Source organism: Microcaecilia unicolor, chromosome 11, assembly GCF_901765095.1.
Source record: "Microcaecilia unicolor chromosome 11, aMicUni1.1, whole genome shotgun sequence".
Classification (NCBI taxonomy): Eukaryota; Metazoa; Chordata; class Amphibia; order Gymnophiona; family Siphonopidae; genus Microcaecilia; species Microcaecilia unicolor.
The window spans coordinates 33,022,368-33,048,678 of NC_044041.1; the positions used below are offsets into that span (position 1 = coordinate 33,022,368).

General features: G+C 42.4%; 1 protein-coding gene across 1 annotated transcript in view; it reads left to right on the plus strand.

Moving 5' to 3' along the window:
- The window catches only part of BRAP (BRCA1 associated protein), a 66,059-nt gene that overhangs the window by 26,198 nt on the left and 13,550 nt on the right, over nucleotides 1-26,311 (plus strand). Inside the window, exons 6-11 of the mRNA XM_030218814.1 lie at nucleotides 3,764-3,912; nucleotides 4,016-4,091; nucleotides 4,683-4,821; nucleotides 15,444-15,553; nucleotides 21,159-21,248; nucleotides 25,431-25,534. Coding sequence (XP_030074674.1) covers nucleotides 3,764-3,912; nucleotides 4,016-4,091; nucleotides 4,683-4,821; nucleotides 15,444-15,553; nucleotides 21,159-21,248; nucleotides 25,431-25,534 — 668 coding nt within the window. The remainder of the gene's footprint in view (nucleotides 1-3,763; nucleotides 3,913-4,015; nucleotides 4,092-4,682; nucleotides 4,822-15,443; nucleotides 15,554-21,158; nucleotides 21,249-25,430; nucleotides 25,535-26,311) is intronic.

A 26,311-nucleotide genomic window follows, 5' to 3' on the forward strand; every position in this document is an offset into this window, starting at 1 on the left:
TGGTAAAATTTGTAACATGTATAACCACCTGGGGAGGATCACCATTCTAATGAGACATATCCTCCCCGATAGGGACAGTGTCAGTGGGCGCCACATTTCCAATTGCTGTTCTGTTTTATCCATAAGTCTCTTAACATTTAATCTATAAAGAGTCTTTGTCTGTGTAGTGAGTAGGACCCCCAGGTACCTAAACGAATCCACCTCCCATCGCAGCGGGAATTGTTCCGGCCATAATCGCTTCGTGGTTTCCGGTATCGCTAGTGCCTCTGATTTTTCAAAATTTAATTTGAACCCCGAATAAGTCCCAAATTCTTGAAAAAGTTCTAAGAGAGCTGCCAGGGATTCTTGTGGTTCCGTGAGCACTGCCAAAAGGTCATCAGCGAACGCTGCGACCTTAAACTCCTGAGTCCCAAACTGCACCCCATGTACCGCCCGGCACGAACTCATATCTCGGATAAGGGGGTCCAGATACAGGGCAAAGAGCAAGGGAGACAAAGGACACCCTTGCCTGGTCCCTCTCCGTATCTCAAAATCTCCGGAGTTTACCCCATTCACCATCACTCTAGCCCGTGGGGTAGAGTATAGTGTCTTGATCGCCTGTATAAACCATCCCTGAAATCCATAAGTATGTAGGACAGAGAACAAAAAAGGCCACTCCACGCGATCAAACGCCTTTTCCGCGTCAAAACTTATCATAATTGAGGCCCTGTTTGTCATCTCTAATCGTTCCAGGGAAGCTAAGATACGCCTTAAATTCCTTGTCACCGATCTTCCCTGCACGAACCCTACTTGTGCTTCATGCACTATGTCTGGGAGCACCCTACTTAATCTATTGACAAGTATTTTTGCTAGTATTTTAACCTCTTGATTTAGAAGGGATATAGGTCTATATGATGTCACTAGGGTAGGGTCTCTCTGTGGTTTCGGCAGTACTATAATTTGAGCCAGGTTAAGATGATTCGGTAAGCGACCAAGTGTTACCCAGGAGTTAAATGCTTTAGTCAACGCTGGCACTATGGGGTCTCCCATCATTTTATAAAACTCTGCCTTAAGTCCATCAGGACCCGGCGCCTTCCCCACCTTACTATTAGCAATAGCCCAACTAACCTCATCCGTGGTAACAGGCTCGTTCAATCTTGTGTTATCTGATTGTGTTATAGTAGGTGTCGCAATATTACCCAAATATAAATCACCTGCTAAGCCCCCCCTCATCCTCTGTATCATATAATTGTTGGAAAAAAGTTTTAAATACATCACTTATTTCCGCATCAGTGTGAAGGAGTTGTCCCCCTTGTCGAAGTGTCAAAATTTGTCTCTTGACCTTCTTTGGGGTCGCCAATCTTGCCAGCATTTTCCCTCCTTTATTCCCATGTTTATAGAGGTGGTATTTATAGTACTGTTGTGATTTGACCGCTCGTTCATGAATTAAAGAATTTAAAGTAGTTTGGACCGCCAGAATATCCCGATGGACTCCAGACGAGGGGTGTTGGCCAAACAGTTGTCGCAGTTGTCTTAACTGCTTTTCCAACCGTAAAATCTCTCTGTCCCTGGCCTTTTTATAATGGCTGACATAGCTGATTATATCGCCGCGCAGTACAGACTTGGCCGCTTCCCATAATAGCGTATCATCTGTTGTGGGCCCCTCGTTATGTCGCAGGTACTCTGTCCATTTCCCTATTAGATATTCTTTAAACTGCCCATCATTATACAAATAACTAGGGAATGCCCAGGTCTTCGCACCAGTATTTTGAGTCCCCGGGGACCAGACTGACCACACCGCAGCGTGATCTGATATTACACAAGGGCCAATTTCGGCCTCTGAAATGTCCGAGAAGAGCGATCGCGAGAACAACAAGTAATCTATTCTAGAGTGTGTGTTATGGGCCCTAGATTGATGGGTGTATTCCCTATCAGTGGGGTGAAGTGTCCTCCATACATCTATAAGGTTGAGTAATGCACAGAAATTAGGTAGCCCCTTAGTCCCAGATCCTCTCCGTCCTGGAGGGGGATTAGACTTATCCACTACTGGGTCCCACGTCATGTTAAAATCCCCACCCAGTAACAAAGGGTATGCATCTATTTTAGCTAACACTGCCACTAACCTTTTATAAAAATTAAGGTCCAGCTGGTTTGGGGCATATATACTGCCCAGCATAACCTGCTGACGGGCCACCATCGCTGAAGCAAAGATAAATCGTCCCTCAGGATCTTTCACGATATTAGTGAGTTGAGTGGCCACTCCCTTCCTGATAAGAATAGCCACCCCACCCTTACGCCCAACAGCTGCAGAAGCAATACAGTCGCCCACCCACCATCTCTCTAATTTAGCATGTTCACTGTCAGTTAAATGTGTTTCTTGCAAATATACTATATCTGCTCTTATTCGCTGTAGGTAATGTAATATTTTATATCTCTTTATTGGGGAATTTATGCCTCCAACATTCCAGGTTACTATTTTAACCATGCTCAATTAATTGCCCATAGGCAATGTGCCATGTCACATCTATTTCCGCATGAAAGAGCCAGCCCAGCCTCCGGCCCCTCCTTCTCCTCATCCCCCAAATCTTATGTTTTGATGTTGGCCTGTTTTCCATATACCAATATATATCAGCTTTTATTCCCATTATCCACAGTGTAATCCCACCTGTCTGAACCCTTACCCTTCCCCTTCCCTTCCCTTCTTTCCCTCCCTTCCCTTCTCCTTTCCCTAAAATTACCCTACCCTTCCTTTTCCCCGACATATAAGGAGTTTTATTTTCCCTTATATTGTGCTTAACCCCTACCAGTGCATCCCAGGATGCACTGGGCAGGGGCTGGGTGCTGCCATTTTGCGAAGGGCAGGCCCAGAGACAGGAAGAAGGAGATGTTGCTGCTGCCTCCTGCCTTCAACATTTTAAGGTATGGGGGAGGGAGGAGGGGGTCCACTGGACCAGCAGGGGTATTTTGGGGCCAGGGGGTGTCCGGAGAAGGGTCCACTGGACCACCAGGGATTTTTGGATCGGGGTGGGGGGGTCTGTAGGGAGTCCACTAGACCAACAGAGATATTTTTATGGGGAAAGCACAGCGAGGTAGGGAGCACAAGCAGCCATCCTTTGCAATTGCCTGCGTTTCCCTCCTCTCTGACAGCGCCAGAGCTGTCGTAAAACCTAGCTCATTAAAGCTAGGTGCTCCTTTCTGTGCATCGCATGGAATACTCATAATACTAATGATCTCGTTGTAATATATTTGCATAGGATTCTTGGTAGCTTCTAACGGGCATATACTAAATCCACGGAAAAACCCTTTGTGCATTACTCGCTTAATAACATTTGCTTTAGACTGGCTACAGCTGGTCAAAGCAATCATTGCAAGCTTTGTACATGGGCCCCTTAGAGCAGTATTGAAAATTTTGTGGGGCGATTTCAGATATGTAATGCATGCAAGGAGTACTATTTCTGAGCTAGTAGGGCTGCTTCTTGCAGTTCAGTGTCACTGTACGAGGGGCAGAGCCACTTGACATTAGTCTCCTGACTGGCAAAAGGGAAAGGCTTTGGTGGGGCCTGATTTAATATGAAGTGGGGTATTTTCTAGATAAAGGAATGAGAGGGCGAAGGCTTAATAAATTGGGACCAAATGATTCTTCAAGGTTACGCAGGGTAAGTGTTTGGAGAAACTTGTAGCTGTGTTTTATTTGATTATAACCCTCTCTCCTGAGCCCAGTAGTAGTGTTTCCACTGGACATTTTCTTCTATTCATAGAGACAATTTTTTTTCTGTTTATAAAGGGTGCCAGCCTCCCTGTGATGGATCTGACTGAACTTCCCAAGTGCACTGTGTGTTTGGAGAGGATGGATGAGTCTGTGAATGGGATTCTTACAACTCTCTGCAATCACAGCTTCCACAGTCAGTGTTTACAGCGTTGGGAGGACACAACGTAAGATTCTCATCATACATTTATTATTTGAGAAGTCTTAAAATAGCCTGTCCAGCAGATTGTTTTCAGTGTGTGTTATAATATGTGGTGTTTACACTTTCAGGTGTCCTGTGTGTAGGTACTGCCAAACACCTGAACCAGTGGAAGAAAATAAATGTTTTGAGTGTGGCGTTCAGGAAGTAAGTTAATGTTTGGTACAATAGAAGAATACGTGAGAAGATCTAGCAAGAGTTTGCTCTAATATATCTCCAGATTTATCAGTTTTGGAAATAGGAAAAATTCAGAGGCAATATTAGAGCAACTTTTTCTTTAGGAGAAAAGCTGGTAAATCTGTTCATCAGATTTTTTTTTCACTTTTCAATACCTTTTGGTTTGACCCTTTAAATAATTGCCTGTTGCTTTTGCCAAATGCCCTTTTACTGACTCACATTTAAGACATACTGCTTTGGTCCTTGGTCTTCCAGTTCTGCTCCCAGAGCAGGTACGTGAGACCCTAAATCTGGTCTGTTATTTATTCTGCTTGTATAATGAGTCAAGTGTGTTTCAAAAATAGCACGCCTTTGTTTTTATCAGTCTATATGCTGATGTAGTAGGAATTTCTTTTACTTCTGGTGGACTAAAAGAGTATGTTTGGCATTCTAAACCTTCTTGTTAGGGTCCCCATATTTTATTGTAGGAGAAATTCTTAGCAAGTAATTTTTACCTCGACATAAAACAGCCCTTTATCATGCATAAAGAAAGGATTGTGTTTGTTTGTTTTTGCTTTATAGAACCTGTGGATTTGTTTAATATGTGGACATATTGGATGTGGACGATATGTAAGTCGACATGCCTATAAACACTTTGAGGAAACACAGCACACGTATGCAATGCAGCTGACCAACCATCGTGTGTGGGATTATGCTGGAGGTAAATTAGCTCTGTATGTTAAAAACAGTAGTACAAGGAAACAGGTTTCATTTTGCAGGGTAACTTTATACACAGGAAGCAGACTTTTTCTTTTTTAATTGCATTGGCATTGATATGATTTTAGCTTTGTATCTTTTCTTTCATTCATCTGTTTCAAGGCTGCGGTGTGTAAGTTCCAAGAAAAGGGATTGGTGCTCATAAGTTTCAAACTTGTTGTAATTCAGCTTCCTTTTTGTGCCATGAAAAGGGGAAAAGGTAATTCATTAGCTCCACCACGCATCAACCTTAAAAGGAACTAATATGAAAAGCTGGTCTAAAAACTTAGCTTCCCACTATTCCAAAACCTGTGGGATAGTTGTGTCCATCAACCAGCAGATGGAGGTAGAGAACTAAAAACTGAGCTGAGACATATCTGTCTTGGCATCCAGTCCAACTCCTCAGTATTTACCATCTGCAGCAGGTGGATGGACACACGTTTCACCTTCTGGTTCAGTTCCTTTTCCAGCACAGCAACCTTAAAAAAAACCTTAAAAAAAAATAAAAATTAAAAAAAGAGAAGGAAAGAGGTTTACTGGAGAGCATGGGACAGACTGTCAGTCCTGATTCTTTTTCATATGGGGTAAGATTTGTGGAGACTGTGAACTTGGGGGAGCAGCTGGCAGTGGTAAGTCCAACTAAAGTTTGATTCGGCACTGCTTGGAAGGCTGGAAGTTGTACTTGGTGCAGGTGAGGGATCCTGACTTATCACTTGGGACTGCTTTATGCTGTGCTTGTGCCAGTCAGGGTAAATGGCGACTCCTGCTGAGGCAGTTAAGCAGTTTTCTCGCTGTGGGACCTGGCATTGGGGCGTTGCAGTGTATGCAAGCTGGCAGTCCTGTGGGACATGGGGGAAACGGTCAGTGGCAGCACATCTTCATATTTGGCGCAGTAAAGAGTGGAATATCTGTATGCCGTTTAACCGTTCCTTTTCAGGAGAGTTTTACTCCTTCATCACCTACAACAGACCCTTGAGGTAGGCTTATGGCGGAACACTGCTCTTGAGAACCAATCAATGTCTAGTGTTGGAAGATTCATCCTTCAACCCTACTTTTTCCATTGACTGTGGCCTTCCTTCTGTGCCAGGGAATCAGAATTCACCCAAATCTCAACGACTTGCTCATTTGTGCTTCATTATATTTGGACAGTGTGGCGGCAACTGACAAAGTTATCTGTCTTCTGCAGTCATTTTGGGTGATCAATTTTGGGAAGATCAGACTATCTCCATCTCAGACGCTGGAGTATTTGGGTGTTCTGTTGGACACAGCAAGGAAGACGATCTTCCTCAGGAATGCAGGAGGTAGAAACTGGTTCAATAGATTCATCTTCTCCTCAGTCAAGGCAGGCCCAGGGTCTGGGACTAGGTTCTTCTGGGGTCAGTGACTGCAGCGATGGAAGTGGTGCCATGAGCATGAGCTCATATGCGGCTATTAAGGAGTCTCTTCTCGGCCGCTGATAACCGATGACACAGAAGTACGACCGTCATTTTCCTGGGATTCTGGTTGACAGGCGGAGTACATAGTCGTGGTGGTTGCTCAGGAATTTGACCATTGGAGCTCACAATGGGAGGCAGTGACAACAGACGCCAGCAAATTGGGTTGGGGAACTAATTACAAGTTCCATCTGCCATAGGGCACCTGGACAGAAGAGGAGCCTCAATGGTCGATAAGTCGATGGAGCTCAGAGCAGTGCGGAATGCCTTATACGACTTCACTCCCTTTCCGACAGAGGCCCGGGTCTGAGTTTTTTTCCAACAATACGACAGTGGTGGCTTACATCAACAAGCAAGGCGGGACACACATTCGTCCAGTGGCAGTGAAGACGGCCTCCTTCATGAGTTGGGCAGAGAAAAATCTTCTCTGCTTATCGGCAGCTCACATTGCTGGGTCCTTGAATGTGGAGGTGAACTTTCTCAACAGGCACTCCTAGGACCCAGGAGAATAGGAACTATCAAGCCAGGGTTTTCAGCTGATAAGGGACCAATGGGGTTCTCAGCTTCTGGACTTGATGGAAAGGAATGCCAAAGTGCCCAAGATCTTCAGCCGTCAGAACCAGGCTCGATGAGGATCAGTGCCCTATTGCAGCCTTGGCTAGAGACACATCTACTGTCTGCCTTCCCTCCTTGGCCAATGGTAGGCCACATGTTGAAAAGGATTGCATTACACTGGGGTCCAATAATTCTTGTAGCCCTGGATTGGAGGAGTGGCCTGGTGGTTGGAGCACCGGTCTTGCAATCCGGGGGTGGCCGGTTCAGGTTCCACTGCTGCTCCTTGTGATCTTGGGCAAGTCACTTAACCCTCCATTGCCTCAGGTACAAACTTAGATTGTGAGCCCTCCTGGGACAGAGAAATATCCAGATTACCTGAATGTAACTCACCTTGAGCTACTACTGAAAAAGGTGTGAACAAAATCTAAATAAAAATTTAAAAAAATAAAAAATTGGCTGCAGAGGCTGTGGTGTGCAGACCTGATTCAGCTGCTCGACGGGGATCTTCTCTGTCTTCTGAAGTTACCTGGCCTACCGAAGCAAGGTCCAGTGCTCATTGAGGATCCATGATCCTTTAGTCTTACGGCTTGGCCTTTCAAAGAGCTCAGTTGAGCCGAAAGGTTATTCTGATTCAGTCATTGCTACGTTGCTTCAGACTTGGAAATGCTCTACATCCATGACATATGTAAGAGTGTGGAGGAAATTCAAAGACTGGTGTTCTGAGCATGGACTTTCTCCTCTACTCAGATCGCGCACATCCTAGCGTTCTACAGGCAGGTCTTCAGAAAGGATTGGCATTGGGTTTTCTAAAAGTTGAGGTTGCAGATTTGGCCAGTTTCAGGGGCCGACTACAGAAGACGTCTCCTGAGACTCACCCATAAGTACATAAGTATTGTCATACTGGAACAGACCGAAGGTCCATCAAGCCCAGCATCCTGTTTCCAACAGTGGCTAATCCAGGTTACAAGTATCTGGCAAGATCCCAGAACAGCACAATATGTTTTATGCTGCTTATCCTAGAAATAAGCTGTAGAGTTTCCCCAAGTTCCTCTTAATAATGGCTTATGGACTTTTCTTTTAAGAAGTTATTGAAACCTTTTTTAAACCCCGCTAAACGAACTACATTCTCTGGCAACGAATTCCAGAGTTTAATTACATGTGAGTGAAGAAATATTTTCTCCGATTTGTTTTAAATGTACTATTTTGTAGCTTCATTGCATGCCCCCTAGTCCTAGTATTTTTGGAAAGAGTAAACAAACGATTCACATCCACCCGTTCCACTCCACTCATTATTTTATAGACCTCTATCACATCTCCCATTAGCGGTCTTTTCTTCAAACTGAAGAGCCCTAGCCACTTTAGCCTTTCTTCACAGGGAAGTTGACCCATCTCCTTTTATCATTTTTGTCACCCTTTTCTGTACCTTTTCTAGTACCTTTTCTAATTCCACTGTATCTTTGAGATGCGCTGACCAGAATTGTAAACAGTATTCGAGGTACAGTCGCATCATGGAGTGATAAAACGCATTATAAAGTCCTCATTTTTGTTTTACATTCCTAATATTACCTAACATTCTATTTGCTTTATTAGCCACTGACACACACTGAGCGGAGGGTTTCATCGTTTTCATCAACGATGACACCTAGATCCCTTTCCTGGTCGATGACTCTTAATGTGTAACTTGCATTACGTACCTATAGTTCAGGTTCCTCTTTCCCACATGCATCACTTTGCACTTGCTCACATTAAACATCATCTGCCATTTGGATGCCCAGTCTCCCACAATCCTCTAGCAATTTAACAACTTTAAATTACTTTGTGTCATTGGCACTAGATACTCCCATCTCTAGATCATTTATAAATATATTAAAAAGCAGCGGTCTCAGCACAGACCCCTGGGGAACCCCAATATCTACCCTTCTGCATTGAGAATACTGACCATTTAACCATACTCTGTTTTCTATCTTTTAACTGGTTTTTAATCTTCAATAAAATACTACCTCCTATGTCATCAGGTTTATAGAGATTTCATTCAGTTTTTCTGATTTGTTAGCTTTGAATACCATTTTTTTCACTGGTATCTCTCCCAAATCTTCCTCGGTGAAGACCGAAGCAAAAAATTCATTTAATCTCTCCGCTATGGCTTTGTCTTCCCTGAGTGCCCTTTTTACCCCTCGGTCATCTAGCGATCCAACAGATTATTTTGCCAGCTTCTTGCTTTTAATATACCTAAAAAAAATTTACTATGTGTTTTTGCCTCCAACGCAATCTTTTTTTCAAAGTCCTTCTTTGCCTTCCTTATCAGCACTTTGGATATCGTTCAATTCTTGCTTGGAGTAGGCCACTTGCAGCCCCCTTTCATACACTGTGTCCAGGGTGGAACCTTAGTTTAATTCTTCAGGCTCTTCAGGAGCCTCCTTTTGAGCCACTTTGGAAGGCCTCCTTCAAAAATCTTACGCTAAAGACAGTGTTCTTGGTGGCTGTTGCATCCGCATGTAGGGTTTCAGGCTCTCTCTTGTCGGGATCCCTTTCTTTGCTTTTCGGAACCCACAATTGCTAGTTAACTGAAGGAGAATTTCGCGTCAGCTTATTTGCTTGTGGGGAAGCAGGCTTCTCAGGCCTTGCAGGCTCATTCTAGAGGCATACAGCGACATCCTGGGTGGAAACTGCATTACTGTCTCTGGCGGATATTTGCAAGGTGGCGACGTGGTCGACCTTGCATACCTTTGCCAAGCACTATGGGGTGGACGTTGCGGTGCGCTGAGTAGCCAGTTTTAGGAATTCGGTCCTCAGGGCGGCGGCACTAGGATTCCACCCACTCTAGGGATAACTTTTAAACATTCCACAGGTTCTGGAATAGTGGGAAGCTACATAATAGAAGGAGAAACTAGGTCTTGCCTGCGAATTTTCTTTCCATTAGTCTTTCCTACTATTCCACAGGCCCCTCTGAGGGTCAAATAACTACTGTTGCCTTCCATGGTGCTTCCTGCGTATCTCTTGTTCTCTAAAATCGAGTGTAGTACCGGAAGACTGGAGGGTAGCCAATGTTACTCCGATTTTTAAGAAGGGTTCCAGAGGAGATCCGGGAAATTATAGACCGGTGAGTCTGACGTCGGTGCCAGGCAAGATGGTGGAGGCTATTATTAAGAATAAAATTGCAGAGCATATACAAAAACATGGACTGATGAGACAAAGTCAGCACGGATTTAGTGAAGGGAAGTCTTGCCTCACCAATCTAATGCATTTTTTTGAGGGGGTAAGCAAACATGTGGACAATGGGGAGCCGGTTGATATTGTATATCTGGATTTTCAGAAGGCGTTTGACAAAGTGCCGCACGAAAGACTCCTGAAGAAATTGCAGAGTCATGGAATCGGAGGTAGGGTATTATTATGGATTAAGAACTGGTTGAAAGATAGGAAGCAGAGAGTAGGATTGCGTGGCCAGTATTCTCAGTGGAGGAGGGTAGTTAGTGGGGTCCCGCAGAGGTCTGTGCTGGGTCCGTTGCTTTTTAATGTATTTATAAATGACCTAGAGATGGGAATAACTAGTGAGGTAATTAAATTCGCCGATGACACAAAATTATTCAGGGTCGTCAAGTCGCAGGAGGAATGTGAACGATTACAGGAGGACCTTGCGAGACTGGGAGAATGGGCGTGCAAGTGGCAGATGAAGTTCAATGTTGACAAGTGCAAAGTGATGCATGTGGGTAAGAGGAACCCGAATTATAGCTACGTCTTGCAAGGTTCCACGTTAGGAGTTACGGATCAAGAAAGGGATCTGGGTGTCGTCGTCGATGATACGCTGAAACCTTCTGCTCAGTGTGCTGCTGCGGCTAGGAAAGCGAATAGAATGTTGGGTGTTATTAGGAAGGGTATGGAGTCCAGGTGTGCGGATGTTATAATGCCGTTGTATCGCTCCATGGTGCGACCGCACCTGGAGTATTGTGTTCAGTACTGGTCTCCGTATCTCAAAAAAGATATAGTAGAATTGGAAAAGGTACAGCGAAGGGCGACGAAAATGATAGTGGGGATGGGACGACTTTCCTATGAAGAGAGGCTGAGAAGGCTAGGGCTTTTCAGCTTGGAGAAGAGACGGCTGAGGGGAGATATGATAGAAGTGTATAAAATAATGAGTGGAATGGATCGGGTGGATGTGAAGCGACTGTTCACGCTATCCAAAAATACTAGGACTAGAGGGCATGAGTTGAAGCTACAGTGTGGTAAATTTAAAACGAATCGGAGAAAATTTTTCTTCACCCAACGTGTAATTAGACTCTGGAATTCGTTGCCGGAGAACGTGGTACGGGCGGTTAGCTTGACTGAGTTTAAAAAGGGGTTAGATAGATTCCTAAAGGACAAGTCCATAGACCGCTATTAAATGGACTTGGAAAAATTCTGCATTTTTAGGTATAACTTGTCTGGAATGTTTTTACGTTTGGGGAGCGTGCCAGGTGCCCTTGACCTGGATTGGCCACTGTCGGTGACAGGATGCTGGGCTAGATGGACCTTTGGTCTTTCCCAGTATGGCACTACTTATGTACTTATGTACAAGTTGTCCAGAGATGAGAGAAGTTAACACATGTTTGCTCATCTGGTTAGTGTTAGGTTAGCGAGTTATTTAAGGTGGTTGAGTTTATTCGGAGTTTATCCTTACTGCTTGTCTTTGTAAATACCGAGGAGCTGAACTGGATGCCAAGAGAGATGTCTCAGCTCAGATTTCAGTTCTCTATCTCCACCTGCTGGCTGATGGATACAACTATCCCACAGGTTTTGGAATAGTGGGAAGGACTAATGGAAAGAAAGTTTTCAGTTAAAACCTAATTTCTCCTTATTTTCCAAAATGTTTGGATCCTAATCTGTGCTGCTGCTGCTGCAGTCTTTTTGGACAACAAAGTATCAGCAAGGACTGTTTCAAGGGGATAAAGAAAAATTCAATCTGTTCTCTAAACCAGTGTTTCCCAAGTCCGGTCCTGGAGTACCCCTTGCCAGTCAGGTTTTCAAGATATCCACAATGAATATGCATGAAAGAGATTTGCATATAATGGGGGCAGTGTGTGCAAATCAAGTTCGTGCATATTCATTTTGGATATCCTGAAAACCTGACAGGGAAAGGGTACTCCAGGACTGGACTTGGGGAAACACTGCTCTAAACCATCATTGTATTTCTTTTCTGTTCTGTTTTAAATTGCATAATTGTAAATTACTCAAGTGGTATGTCTGATGGGCAGTACATCAAATAATGCATAAACTTGGAAACTCACGCCACTTAGCTGATTGCATACTTCTCCCAAGAAAAGAGGTTTAGTGGTTTTTGTAGCGTGAAGAAAACAGCCTACAAGGAAGAGGCCTAGAAAGAGTAGGCAAACAGGATGTGTGATGCAGTTCCTTCAGGGATGAGAAGAAAGCAGGCTCTGCAGAAGCAAGTTTTAAATAGCATAAACCTTATGTCAACAGAAGAGCTCAGAAAACAGCATGAATGCTCGTAAAATCCAGGACACCACAGTACTGTAATTTTTAAAAATTCTCTGGTTTCCGTCTAGTAAAACAATCAAAGGTGCACAATGTGCTGGATAAAACCACAGTTCTTCAGATTAGAAAGTTTAATGTAAATAAACTAATTCCTAAGTTTAGATACTATTCAAGTTAAATGAGCATTATCCTCCCTCCCCACAAGAGCAAATAAATAAGTGTACCTGCAAACAGAGAACTTCTCCATAACTCGTGACTCTGTGAAAAGACTTCTTGTTTTGTCCCTAGCAGTGCTCTGTAACTGTGTTGGGCCTCTTCGCAACTTGTCAGTTCCCATTCATATCCTTAGCAGAGAGTGAGTGTAGTTAAGAGTAGTCCATGTGTTGTGCGAGGTGCCAAGGACTAGAAGGGGGTATTTTAATGTTTCAGGCCAGTTTGATTTTTTTTTTTTCTAAAAGGTTTGTATGGGATATTTTATTAAAATCATATCCTTTATTTCACTGGGGACGCTTAAGAACTTCTTTGCTAAAGTGTTGTAAGTTTTTTTTGTACTTACCACATGTTTAGATGTAAAACATTAACATGGTAAGTGCAAAGTCTATGCAGTAATTGTTGGGAATGTGCTCAGTTTCTGTTCTGCAGTTACTGCACAGGACAAACAGATGGTAAATGCATCTGCAGAGAGTGCTGCAAATACATCTGCACTATGTGGGATGTATTTACTGGGCCCACTGCTTTAACCAGAAAAAAGATTTTCCTATCTCCTCCTACCAGGGGTGGCCCTGGTGAATTAGTAGCAAGGATCCCCAGACATTCCTGCTCTGTTGCCAGCCAGAGTTCAAAATGGCAGATCTGACCCCTAGCAGTAGTTGCACTGTGGGTCTGATGGGGAGAAATGAAAAAATAGACTTTTACTTCAGCAGATTTAGCCCATATGCAGCAGAGCTTTAGAAGTGTTAACTCCCATTTTTTTTTATTTAACTTCTCTCTCTCTCTCTCACAGACTCTTGAATAAAAGATTCAATTACTCTGTCTTCTTTAACTTCCAAACAAAAATGATGTTTACTTACAGTTTCTTCAGATAACTATTTACATCATACTTGCAGTAGACATGGTAAAACTACTGAATACAAAATTCTGTCAGTTGGTTATCATACAGCTTGAAGAGAGATTGCTAACACCATCTTATGGTGACACAGACTGACTCACTCTCAGAGCAACTAGAGTGACTCAGACACACCCACAAGACATTACACTATATCCTATGACATCATAGCTCATAGAATTGTTGACAGTTAATGCATGCAGCACTTGTCTTTCACATATTCCTACAGGGTCAACCTACCAAATAGTGTCACAGCCTTGCACTTACTGTACTAATTCAAGCAGTAATTGCTTGCTGGACTTTAGCAAACAGGCCCTTAAAGTTGCACAGTTCAGTGCTTCTAGGACTATGTCAAAAAAGAGTTAAGTGCCCGTCTCTTGTCTGCATCCCACCCCCCCCCCCCCAGCCACGTTTCTTCAGCAGTTATGTGAACTGCTAGTATTATCTCATTTTTCTTTTACATCCCCATCATTATACAGTTCAAGACCTGTAGCCCCCATCTCAGGACACTGCTCTGTAGAAGTGTTTCTAGTGGTCTGTACCAGACACAGCTCAATTCTACAATAGGAGAGCCTACTCTGTATCAAACGTGGGTGCCCAAGTGTCCATATAAATACTAGTGTACATTTTGGCACCTTCTTTTACACCTGTCATAGACCTGGTGTAAATGGGAGCGCCTAAATGTGGCAGGCATGCCTACCTAAATGTTTTTCCCACCTATGGCCAGCTCATGTGAAAGCCCCCTTACAAATATGAGCTGTGTCATTTGAGCAGCCATTTACAGAATACCACCTAGACACCCAAATGACATTTTCACGGGGTGTGTACACTTGGTTAGTATTCTGTACATGTAGGCACACAGTTGGTGAGCAATGCCTTTTAGGTGTGTCTGTAGACTCGATGGGGCTCATTTTCAAAGCACTTAGACTTACAAAGTTCCATAGGTTTGTATGGAACTTTGGAAGGCTAAGTGCTTTGAAAATATGCCTCGTACTACTTGCTCCTGCTTTCTCGTCTGCCAAGTGGGAAACATGATCTTTTTTTTGTGTGTGTGACTTCATCACAGGCTAAGGTGCATAAAAACAGAAGCTAGCATTTCAGATTTCTAATGACCAACGCTGATCTTGTCCGTTAAACCTGAAAAAGCCATTAACCTCTACAATATAGAATGTGTAGCAATTTTGATAACACACAAACCCATAAAATGTAGACGTTTGAAGGGTTATTTTGTAGCACCAAAGGCAACATATGCATTTATGTGCTTTTCTTATAAAAGCTCCCATACAGTTACATTTGTTCTGAGGCAGAAGTAACTTTGTATGTGTATATGCTAGTAAGAATTAGAGCATATGCTGATATTTTATTAAATACATGCTCACCATCCAGAATACCAGTGGAAATATTGCATCAAGTAAGAGCTGTATTTTGTATGTCTACTGTTTGTATGCATATATCTGGGCAGTTTTAAGTTCATACTCAAGCATGTAAAATGCTGTGCTACATGCTTGCACTGCTTATAAAATTACCAGAATAATAATATAGTCAAAAACCTTAGATGCGTCATTCATATTTTCTCTGTACAGAGCTTAAAACACTACATGTTTTATTGTGAGCCCTTGGTCAGTATTGCCTCTGAAGGACCAGAAGACTCCTCCAGGAAGTGATCCAGTACAGCTGACTGTATAAAAAATCAGTTTAAAATTTAAATTAAAAAAAAACTATTTTTATTTGATGGAAGATCCTGCTTGTAGTTTTGAAGAGATCATTGGTGTTTCTGCAGACTGCTTTTCATGCACACTCGTATGTGCCATCCCAGCCAAGTAAACAGTGACGATAATCAAAGCCTCTTGCCATTTGTATGTGAGCCTCTAACCAAATATTATGTATGTTACTGTTATTTTTTTTTTGTTGCTGATCTTGGAACTAAATGGCCATCTGCTATGTAAAAAATTATATCCATGCTGTGTTTCTCCAGAGCTTTTCTGCTTTACTCACTAGAATCCTGTTTTTTTCCCCCCTTTTTAGATAATTACGTTCATCGACTTGTTGCAAGTAAAACAGATGGGAAGATAGTTCAGTATGAATGTGAGGGTGATATTTGTCAAGAAGAAAAAATAGATGCCTTACAATTAGAAGTAAGAATAGTTCTATTATTTTACTTTAAAAGTTAATCTTTTCATACTTAATGCTGCACATATAGAAAAAAATTAAAACACATTTGTTTATTTTAGTTTTCCTATAGAATTTTATTGTTTGTTGTGCAGAACAAATTATTTATACCGTTTGTCTTGCTTGCTTTAATTACTGCATATGTTGATTGTGATCTGCTTGGATGCAGTGCATTAGGTGGCGCATTACTCCCATTTGAGATGGTAAGGATTGCCATGTGTTAGACTTGAGCTTGATTCCTTGACCCAGCTTATGCTAGTAAGGCCAGTGGATGGGGAATCTGTCACTGTTACAGCACCAGTGGATGGAGTTCAGGAGTACTTGTGTGCCATAGTTAGTGATCTCCTACTGATGACTGGGGGAGAGGAGGAGAAGGAATAGAAATGGGAAACATATCTCAGCATACCAAGGTAGAGGCTAGTTTCTTTTTTTTTCTCTTTTATCAATCAATTTTTATTGATTACTAGTGGAACCAAGCCCGTTTCCTCAACAATGAAACGGGCCCTAGGAAGGCTGTCTTGTAAGCCATTTTTTTCTCTCTCCCCTGCCCTCCCCTCCCATGTCCAGCGATTCTTCCCTCCCATCCCGTCTCCCTCCCCTCCATGTCCAGCGATTCTCCTCTTCCCTGCCCTCCCATCCGTGTGCCTCAATTCTCTTCTCTCCTCCCCACCCATCCCATCCCATCAATTCTGCTCTGCCCTCCTCTCCCTGCCCTCGATGTCCCACAATTCTGTTCTTCTTTGTACCTGAATGTTCTCTGGCTGGCTGGCTTCGTTCCGTTCCGTTCATAACATCCCCTGATGTCAGCTCGCCTCCAGCCGTTCCCTTCCCTCTCACTGATCCGCCCTTTGACGTCATTACGTCTCGACGCGAGGGCAGGACACTGAGTGGGAATGGAATGCTGGAGGCTGGCTGATGTCAGGAGATGTTACGAACCCAGACAGACAGACAGCCATGGGACGTTGGAGGTACAAATTATTATATAGGATATTTTCAAAGATATAAATGAACAGTACAACAACCGAACTTAGTACAGAATAATCATTGAACAGACACTGTTCCTCTTGCTCCCATCCCTCCACAACATTATAAGAAACAGTATTGAGAGGAGGCCCATGACTCTTCAAGGCTCCTTCCTAAACTCCCAACCTCCCACCCCCCTCCCATCCTCAGAAATGGCATCCAAGTGAGTCCATTCCTCCTTTGATCATATTGGCCATGCTGGTGATGCATATAGCACTCCAATTCTCTCAAGTTAGCAAGGCAACCAGCCAATCTTTCAACGTTGGCCACCGTTCTTGCTTCCATTTAGATGCCGCCAAACATAAATGTTTGAAATGTACTTGCCAGCAGAATCCCCTGTTATTACTGAGTCCCAAAAGACAAGCTTTAGAGTCAAGAGGGGAACGTGATCCCCATCTCGTGTTCCATACAACGAACCACCCGAACCCAATATTGTTTAATTCACTCACATTCCCACCAAATATGGTAAAAAGTGCCTTTATCTGTCAAACACCTCCAACAAACATCTGCAGTAACATTAGGAAACATAGCTTGTAATTTCATTGGCATGTAATACCATCAGTTTTTCCACTTTATAAGCATTCTCTTTGATTAGAACACAAATAGATTTATTTTCACCTCATGAAAGACCCTTTTCCACTCGATTGTCTTAATTGCATCCCCAAAACTATTTCCCATTGGAGCATAAACCCATATTTCTGAAAATCCCGCCCACCTAAAAATTTAAATAAAATAGAAATCGGACCCCGCAATTTACCCAAAGCCCTCCACAAATTCTCAAAATGCTCCGTATCATCTGGATCTGTTTTTAACCACCCTGCCTCTGTCATATAATGCTTGACTTGTAAATATGGGAAAAAGGTCCCTTGAATTCAAGTGATACAATTCTTTTCACCTCCTCAAAAGACCTAAAATGGAGTGGCCTAGTGGTTAGGGTGGTGGACTTTGGTCCTGGGGAACTGAGGAACTGAGTTCGATTCCCGGCACAGGCAGCTCCTTGTGACTCTGGGCAAGTCACTTAACCCTCCATTGCCCCATGTAAGCCGCATTGAGCCTGCCATGAGTGGGAAAGCGCGGGGTACAAATGTAACAAAAAAATAAATAAAATAAAATACCCTACACCTAACATTGACAGAAATGCGTGAGGCCTAACTGCTTCCATCTAGCAAAAACCTCGCTTGAAACAAAGGTTCATTTCTAAGACGTGCCAAAGATGACATCCTGGCCCCTACCCCCTTGTTTAGCCTTCACAAACTCCCAAATCCCCAATAGGTGACGCATAAAAGGATTCATAATATGCTGGGAGTAAGCCTAAGTTCAGAATCCTAGAAAGCCAAAATAGATGATGAAGAGGAAATAGAAATCTGCTTGTTCTATGGGGATTCCTCCCATTCCAATATCTGGCAATTATGCGCAGCCCTGTAATACCAGAGCAGGTTGGGGATCCCCCTCCCTCCAAAATCCACCATCTGCCACAAATTTTTCTTGCCAACCCAGGGAGAGACCAGCCACCCCAAATAAAACTACCAAAGTCCCATTGGAGTGTTTGCAACACACCCCCTACAGCTACCGGCAGAATCTGAAATAAAATTAAAAAAAGAAACAGAGACCTAGCTTTGTCAAGAATAGACACCAATACCGATTCTGTGCTATGCCAGGATCGGAATCCTGATTGAGAAAAATGTAAAACGTTATGTTTCACAAAATAATCATTCACTTGTACACAAAACAGTCTGTTCAATAACTTTGAAAACAGTGGGATAGAAACCACTGGTTTATAATTTAAACATAATTTACAGGATTCTTTACAGTCTTTCAAAATTGGAGTAATAATTATCTCTCCAAATCACACTGGAAATTTTGCGCAACAGCTTATATTGAATCCACTTAAACATAGAAACATGATGGCAGATAAGGGCCAAATGGCCCATACAATCTGCCCATCCTCATTAACCACTATCTCCTCCTTTCCCTAAGAGATCCCACATGCCTGTCCCATGCTTTACTAAATTCAGACATAGTCCTTGGCTCCATGACCTCCACCGGGAGGCGCTGCCATGCATCCACCACCCTTTCTGTGAAAAAGTATTTTCTGTGGGCTCCTTTTACTAAGCTGCGTAGGTGCCTACACGTTCCAAATTGGAGTTATCGGCTGGTTATCGCGTGGCCCTTGCGGTAATTTCAATTGTGGCGCACGTCCAAAAAATATTTTTTTTATTTTCTGGCACTTTGAGATCCTCTGGAGTGAGCACTCGAGACTCAATGCCATTTACTCAGCGCTCCTGTTGCTGGCAAAGATGCAGGGCCAGCTGGTTCCACATGAGCAGGCAAATTAGAACAACCCAGTTCTTCTAGCTCTTTCCAAGCCTCTTTGCAAGTATCCACTAGTTTAGACCTCCCTGCCACAGTCATCAAAAGACCAAACAGAAATAGCCATTTATAGCGGTAATTCCCCAAATGTAAATATTGGGTCACAGCAGAAAATTCCCGATGCTTTTGCAAAGTAGTTCCTGCCAGGTCTTGGTAAATAAAAATCTTGAATGTCTCTCAAATAAATTCTTTCCAACCTCTTGCTCTCCTCAATATTTCTTCTTTAATCATAAAATTGTGAAAACGGGCAATAATGTCTCTGGGAGCTGACTCCTATGTGCTCTATCCAGCTTAATCACAGGAGGTTTATGAGAAAAGAGGCTACTGAGTTCTTTGTTGGTGTTAATGGTTTAAGTAGCCTGTGTTGTTTTGATCCTAAGTAGCCTGTGTTGTTTTGATCCGAAGTGTGAACACAACCCCAAACAAGTACCTAAGAGAGCATTTCCTGGCAAATTTTCAAGGCCTTCCTTTTTTATGGCTTAAGTGCTTTTAGCACTGGCTCATTAATTTAGTATTGTAGCAATGCTGCTCATTAATGCCATGACTGCATAACTAAAGTTTCCAGTTATCTGCAGATTTGTGAAGTTCTTTGACATTTTTTTAATTGTTTCAAATTTAAATGCACATTTGGGTAAATAAAACTACAGAAAAAGGTGTGAGTAAAATCCAAATACAACGTGTTAGAATACCATGTTGCAACCATGAGGCTGCCGCTGGGAGTTGCCTTAGTTTTTTATTTCCTTTCCAATTTTAGCCCATTGATTACTGGCACAGTCTTCAATTGGAGACCATGCACGTGCAGTCTGAAATCTTCCAATCATGAACCCTAAATCCAACTAGTAGGTATCGCTGTTGTATGATGACTAGGCCCCATTCTTTCCTTACTCAGGGGACCTCAGCACTGCTTCCACAGCATCCCCAACAAGTATTCCTCAAGAAAATATATATAGATGGCCAATTTGCTGGTTAATTTGACTTTATTTTTGTTTTTCACCTTCCAGCTAATGTCAGGTCTCTTAAAGATCACATTGTTCAATTATTCATAAAGATCAGAAAGTTAGTTTTGAGCTTATAACACTTTTGACAGGGTAAACCTGATACAAACCTTTAATGTATCCAACTGGTAACTTAATTCAGTTGCCCCTTTTCTCTTAATTTTCTTGCTGTATTTGTGGGAAACACAGAATAATTATCTATGATGTTCACAGATTGCACATAGTGTTTGATCATCCAAGGTGTTTGATCTTATTGAAAAATGAGACCAAACAATATATCAGATTCTTGTATCATGAGTCTTCACCCAAAAATGTTGATTCAGGTTACCTTTATTTATTTTTTAATGATTCTTGAATCATTATAACTTTGGCAAATGAGAAAAAGAGTCCTCTCACTCACCATGAATTTCCGCATTGGGTAACATTGCTTAATTACTTCGAAATGTAAAATAGTAACTTGGGACTGACCCTTGGGGATAGGGATGGGTGGGGAGGAATTGAGGCAAAATTTTCTACCCCAACTACAGCCCTCCTTCCTTGTTTATTTATTTATTTATTTTTATTTATTTGTTACATTTGTATCCCACATTTTCCCACCTATTTGCAGGCTCAGTGTGGCTTACATAGTACCGTAAAGGCGTTCGCCAATTCCGGTAATGTTGTGGTAGAATAAGGTTCGTGTGCAGAAAGAAAGCAGCAGTTTCCTGTCAGCCGCCTCCTGTGCTGGCTTCACTATGACATCTAAACACATGGGATTCCTTAGTCAGACTTCAGATGGAAGCCAATAGCTGAGGAGGAGGGAGGACACGGATAAGGAGCACTTCTCTAGAAAGAGAGGCATGAGGACAGAATGGGGTGAAGGAAAAGGCATGAGTTGGGGAATATAGGCACAAGGCAGGCTAATTTGTCCTGGATCCAACACTGTCTACCTGCCAACGTTTCCCATGTCATTTTTATCCCAAAACGCAGGAAAAATACCAAAAATGTAAGCTTTTTTTCCTATATTGTAAAGAATGCACACTGTTTCTGAAGAGAACAAACTATTTACAACACTGCCTTCATTTAAAAAAGTAAATAAATAAACTTCCCGTCAATGACATGGGAAGCTACAGTGAACACACAAAGTTTTGAGCTGCAGTGCCCTAGTAATGTATATTCATCCCTCTGTTTTTCATCCTTGTAGTATTCCTACTTGCTAACAAGTCAGTTGGAATCACAACGCATTTATTGGGAAAACAAGATAGTTCGTTTGGAGAAGGATACGGCTGAAGAAGTACGTTCTAAGTTTGCATCAGAATTTTGTTACATATATAACATATGAAAAAAAAGCAGTCAACCTGACTGTAAAGGTAAATTCTTCATAGATTTATAGGAAATCTGTGCACACTAGGAATGTTAATTTGCAAGTGGGCTCAGGTAGTACACATTTGGCAGAATTATTGAAAAATATGCACAGCATATGCACTCGTGGGAATAGCTTATTAAAGAATAACTCTTGGTTTTTATTCATGGTAAATATTTGTTTTTGTAAACAAAGTCCTTTTGGATTCTCATTTTGCTTGTCTGTATCCAGAATGCTTTAAGGTTCTCTAGCACTATGGCTGCGCTAATCCTAACCTGTTGAATAAGCAAAATAGATTTGAATCTGGTATGTATGACATGAAAATTAGTAAAATTCTACTCCCCTCCTAAAAGTAACTTTTATATGCTTAGGGGCCCTTTTACTAAGCTGTGTAGGCACCTACGCGCACCCAACGCGCATCAATTCAGAGTTACCGCATGGCCTAGGTGGTGGTTTCGATTTGTATGTGTGTCCACTACATGCACCGGAAATTAATTTTTATTTTCCAGTGCACGGCGGAAACCGGACAGCAATCATCATTCTACGTGCGTAGACCATTACCACCCGGTTAACACGTGAGACCTTATCGCTAAGTCGATGGGTGGCGGTAAGGTCTCAGGCCCAAAATGGACGCGCGACAATTTTTATTTTGATACACGTCCATTTTCGGCCAAAAAAAAAGAGGCCTTTTTTGCAGGTGCGCTGAAAAATGGGACCTGTGCGTGTCCACCAGCGCAGGCTATTTTTCAGCGCACCTTAGTTAAAGGACCCCAAAATGTATAGTCAGTGGTTACTTAAGTAATTGAAGATACCCATTTTTAACTCCTTCCTCACACATGTGGCTTTGGGTATTACACTTTATTATTACCTGTACAGTCCATCCAGTTTCCCCGAGATAAACTCATAGCATTTAGCTTGCTTCTTTTCAGTGATTGTTTGTTAGGTTACATTCAGGCACAGTAGGCATTTTATTTTGTACTAGCCGTTGAGCCCATGTAAATGGGCTAGTTTTGGAATGGGGGGGGGGTTCCGAGGCCCCCCCCCCCCCTGGCCCGAGCACTGTCTTTCTTATTGAACTTACATTGCACCACGCAGATGCAGCAGGCACATCAGCAAAGCTGCCATCGGGACGGGCTTCCTTCTCTGCCTGTGTCCCGCCATCGTGTGACGTAACGCGGCAAGGGCGGGACACAGGCAGAGAAGGAAGCCCGTTCCGACGGCAGCTTTGCTGATGTGCCTGCTGCGTCTGCGTGGTGCGATGTAAGTTCAATAAGAAAGACAGTGCTCGGGCCGGGTGGAGGGGCGGCGGTGGCGGCGACTCCGGGTGGGGGGAGCGGTTGCGAGTACGTCTGCGGCATGTGCAGTAGAGACTTCCCGCTCTGTCCCGCCCCCCTCATCACATATTGATGCAGGGGCGCGGCAGAGAGGGAAGTCTCTACTACGCATTTGCGAGTGAGTATGACACTCACCTTTTATATGTTTGATTTGCATCTAGTGGATGCTAATTGATTAAGCAGCCAAATTCTGCATTTGAAGTCTTAGTATATCTATTTTTTCTCACTTTTCTAAAGCTTTATAAACTGTAACTAATTCTGTGGGGGAGATTACAGACAACTGTAAACTCAGTCTGATGTTAACCCATTTAACATTGCTTTTGACTCGTAACCACTTGTAACCACTCGCCTCCACCTACCCTCCTCTCCTCCTTCCTGTACACATTAATTGATTTGATTTGCTTACTTTATTGTTTTGTCTATTAGATTGCAAGCTCTTTGAGCAGGGACTGTCTTCTATGTTTGTACAGCGCTGCGTACGCCTTGTAGCTCTATAGAAATGCTAAATAGTAGTAGTAGTAGTAATTTCACCACGTAAGGAAGTGTTGTGCATATGCATAACACAAATCACACCACACTAAAACATTAGTATCCGTTACCTTCCTATTGGTGTCAACTCTATATTTAATGTGAATATTTGCTGGAAATTTATATTATCCGGCATGTTCCCAGCATCAGCAGCTTTTGAAGGAAAATATGTAGCATAACAATGTAAATACACATTACAGTAATCATTTGTAAGCCAAAAACTACATTTCAGGGTGCATGCATATGTATGTTGAGAACTCTATCCAAGATAAGCAATTCCGGCTCTCGAATGCTGCTAACGCATTGGGTTTTTAGGCTATTCACAATAAATGTGCATGAGATTAATTTGCGTACAGTTGTGAAAACCCACTTGGGTCATGACACTTGAGAAGTGGCTTGGTGGTTGGACCACTGGGCTGACAACCAAGGAAGCCTGGTTCAAATCCTACTGCTGCTCCTTGTGATCTTGGACAAGTCACTTGACCCTCCATTGCCTCCGGTACAAACAGATTGTAAGCCCTCGGGAACAGAGAAATAACCCTAGTGTACCTGAATGTAAATCACCTTGACCTACTACTGAAAAAGGTGTGAGCTGAATTTTAAAAATAAATAAATAAAATAAATGTTGTGACTTTGAAGTCTGTTATCAACTGACTATTTTTGCCAGCTTTTTCTTTCAGACAGAACTACTAAGTGATTGTTTATCTCTCCTTAACATTTATTTTATTTTATTTTATTTATAGATAGTATGTGCTGCAATTTGTTTTGCAGTTGGTGGGGGGAGGGGGTCTTGTAAACTGCCCCACTTCCAAAATCTATCCACTCTCAACTGTAGAAATTAAATTCCTGCATGTAGTGGAAGATGGAAGAGAAATGAAGCCACCCCTCCCCCAAATGGGAAAATGAGTTCCACAAGCTGCAGCATATAGTGGTCTAGTCCTGATGGAGCGCCTTCCTCTGGCACAAGTGGATCTCCATGTACTAGTTCAGGATCCTTGAATGAACTGGGAATATGGTTTCTAACCCCTACAGCAACATTAGCAAGGCAAAGATATGCAAGATGCATGTTCCTAAGAGTTATTTCACGCTGAAGATCTGATATGCAGCCCCCACTTCTTAAATATAGTCCCACTCTTTATTCCAATCAGGCTTCCCACCAGGCAGTTCACTTGCTTAGTTCAAAATAAGAGCAATGTGGACATTTCTAGTTCAAATAATCCAGTCCAAGTTTTCCATTATACCAAACACATGTGCAATACTTCATTTCCTGTCAAAGCCTTTCTCCTATAGGGGGAAAGACTAGTTATGCTACCACCGTCAACAGCACAACATACAAGTGCTGCCAGCCTCCCACTGGCATTTTCAAAAGGAGTTCTTTATTTTCCTCACAATGTGGACAGCAAAAAAACTTTATAGACCTGTACATTCCTGCTGCCCACAAACAGTGACTTCCCTTTGCCTCTTAGTCTTCATGCTTTCTTCCTCAGGGTATGGGCAAAGTTCTCAGTAGCTGAGGGAAGTATCTCCCTTTTTGAGCTGCAGACATTGAACTGTCTTGCATGGGAATAAACCTCCTCTACTGCATACCCTGTTCTATTCCTCAGGGCAAAAAAACAAACAAACCTCTTGCTTAATTGTTAATGAGTTAACCTAGATCTTACTTCCGGCTCCATCCCACCACTGTGTTCTTCCTGGGCTCACCCTATGGCCACATGAGAAGAAAAGTCTGTTCTGGTAGCCATATTTGCTCTGGATCCCCTATTTACAGTTCCCCATTCTTAAAAGAGAACTAGCTTTTAAGTTGGGGTTTTCTAGTAGCTTCTGATATTCTGTTTTGAGAGGTAAGCCCTGGCTGCTCACTATACTATAAACACTAACGGTAACATTGAATATAGATGATTGGAATAATTCTATGAGCCATGCTTTGCATGCTTAACCCACTTTTTTTGTTTAGTTCTGATATCCTTGTTCCTCATTTGTTGTCCAGGTAAATAGAAAAATCATCCAACCTGGCCCATTGCCTTTTTAAACAAGAGAGGCCCAATAATGCTGAGAGGCCATAGGTTTCCTTTGTCACGCGTTCTGCCTTGAGCCGGCTAGGCTGAACCTGTCTCTGCAGAGCTATAGCCTATGACTTCCTTCCAGAGAGTAACCAATCTTTTGTTATTTGCAAAAGCCTTGAAATTGCTATAGAAAATAACATATTACAATCATAAATTTTCTAAGTCAGAAGTATTGCATTTGTTTTTAGATCAACAACATGAAGACTAAGTTTAAAGAAACAATTGAAAAGTGTGACAATATGGAACGCAAGCTGAATGATCTGTTGAAGGAGAAACAAGCTGTAGAAAAAAAGTAAGTATATACTGAAGTTTATCTTAAAAAAAAAAAACAATTTTAAATGAAAGATTTGACTATTCCATTGGTGTGCAACATATAATCCAAACTTCCACGGTTAAATAAACATGAACTGATGTTTATTATTTTTATTTGATAATGATGGGTAACCATTTTGTTTGAGGGAGAGGTTTGCAGCAGCTCCTTTCTGCACGTGTTGGACTTCTAGTTCAATTGGAGGTGCACTTCTATTGGGATATTTATTTATTTGCATTTGTATCCCACATTTTCCCACCTATTTGCGGGCTCAGTGTGGCTTACAATACATTGTAAAAAAATGGAAGTGCAGTTAGTTGCAGTACAATTATGGGTTACATTGTGAAGAATTATATAAGACAAAGTAAGTTCAGGATATTCTTAGGGGATCGAACAGTGGAATATAACAGGGGTGAGTTGAGAGGGGGGCAAAACATGATCGAGGGAACAGGGAGGTCTGACAATTTTGTCAGTGGGTAGGGTTTAAGAGTGGTGAGAGCGCGGGAGTAGAGGTTCAGAGAGTGTATTGGTGCGTGTCTATGAGATTGTATGGGCTTTATGTGTTTTGATCCTTGCCGTAGATTTTCTCGAAGAGATAAGTCTTTAGTAGTTTGCGGAAGTCGGTCAGTTTGTAGGTCATTTTCAGGCTGCGGGGTAGTGTATTCCAGTATTGTGTGCTCATGTATGTGAAAGTCGATCCGTGCAGTGCTTTGTATTTTATGCCTTTGCACTTAGGGAAATGGAGATTGAGGAAGGTTC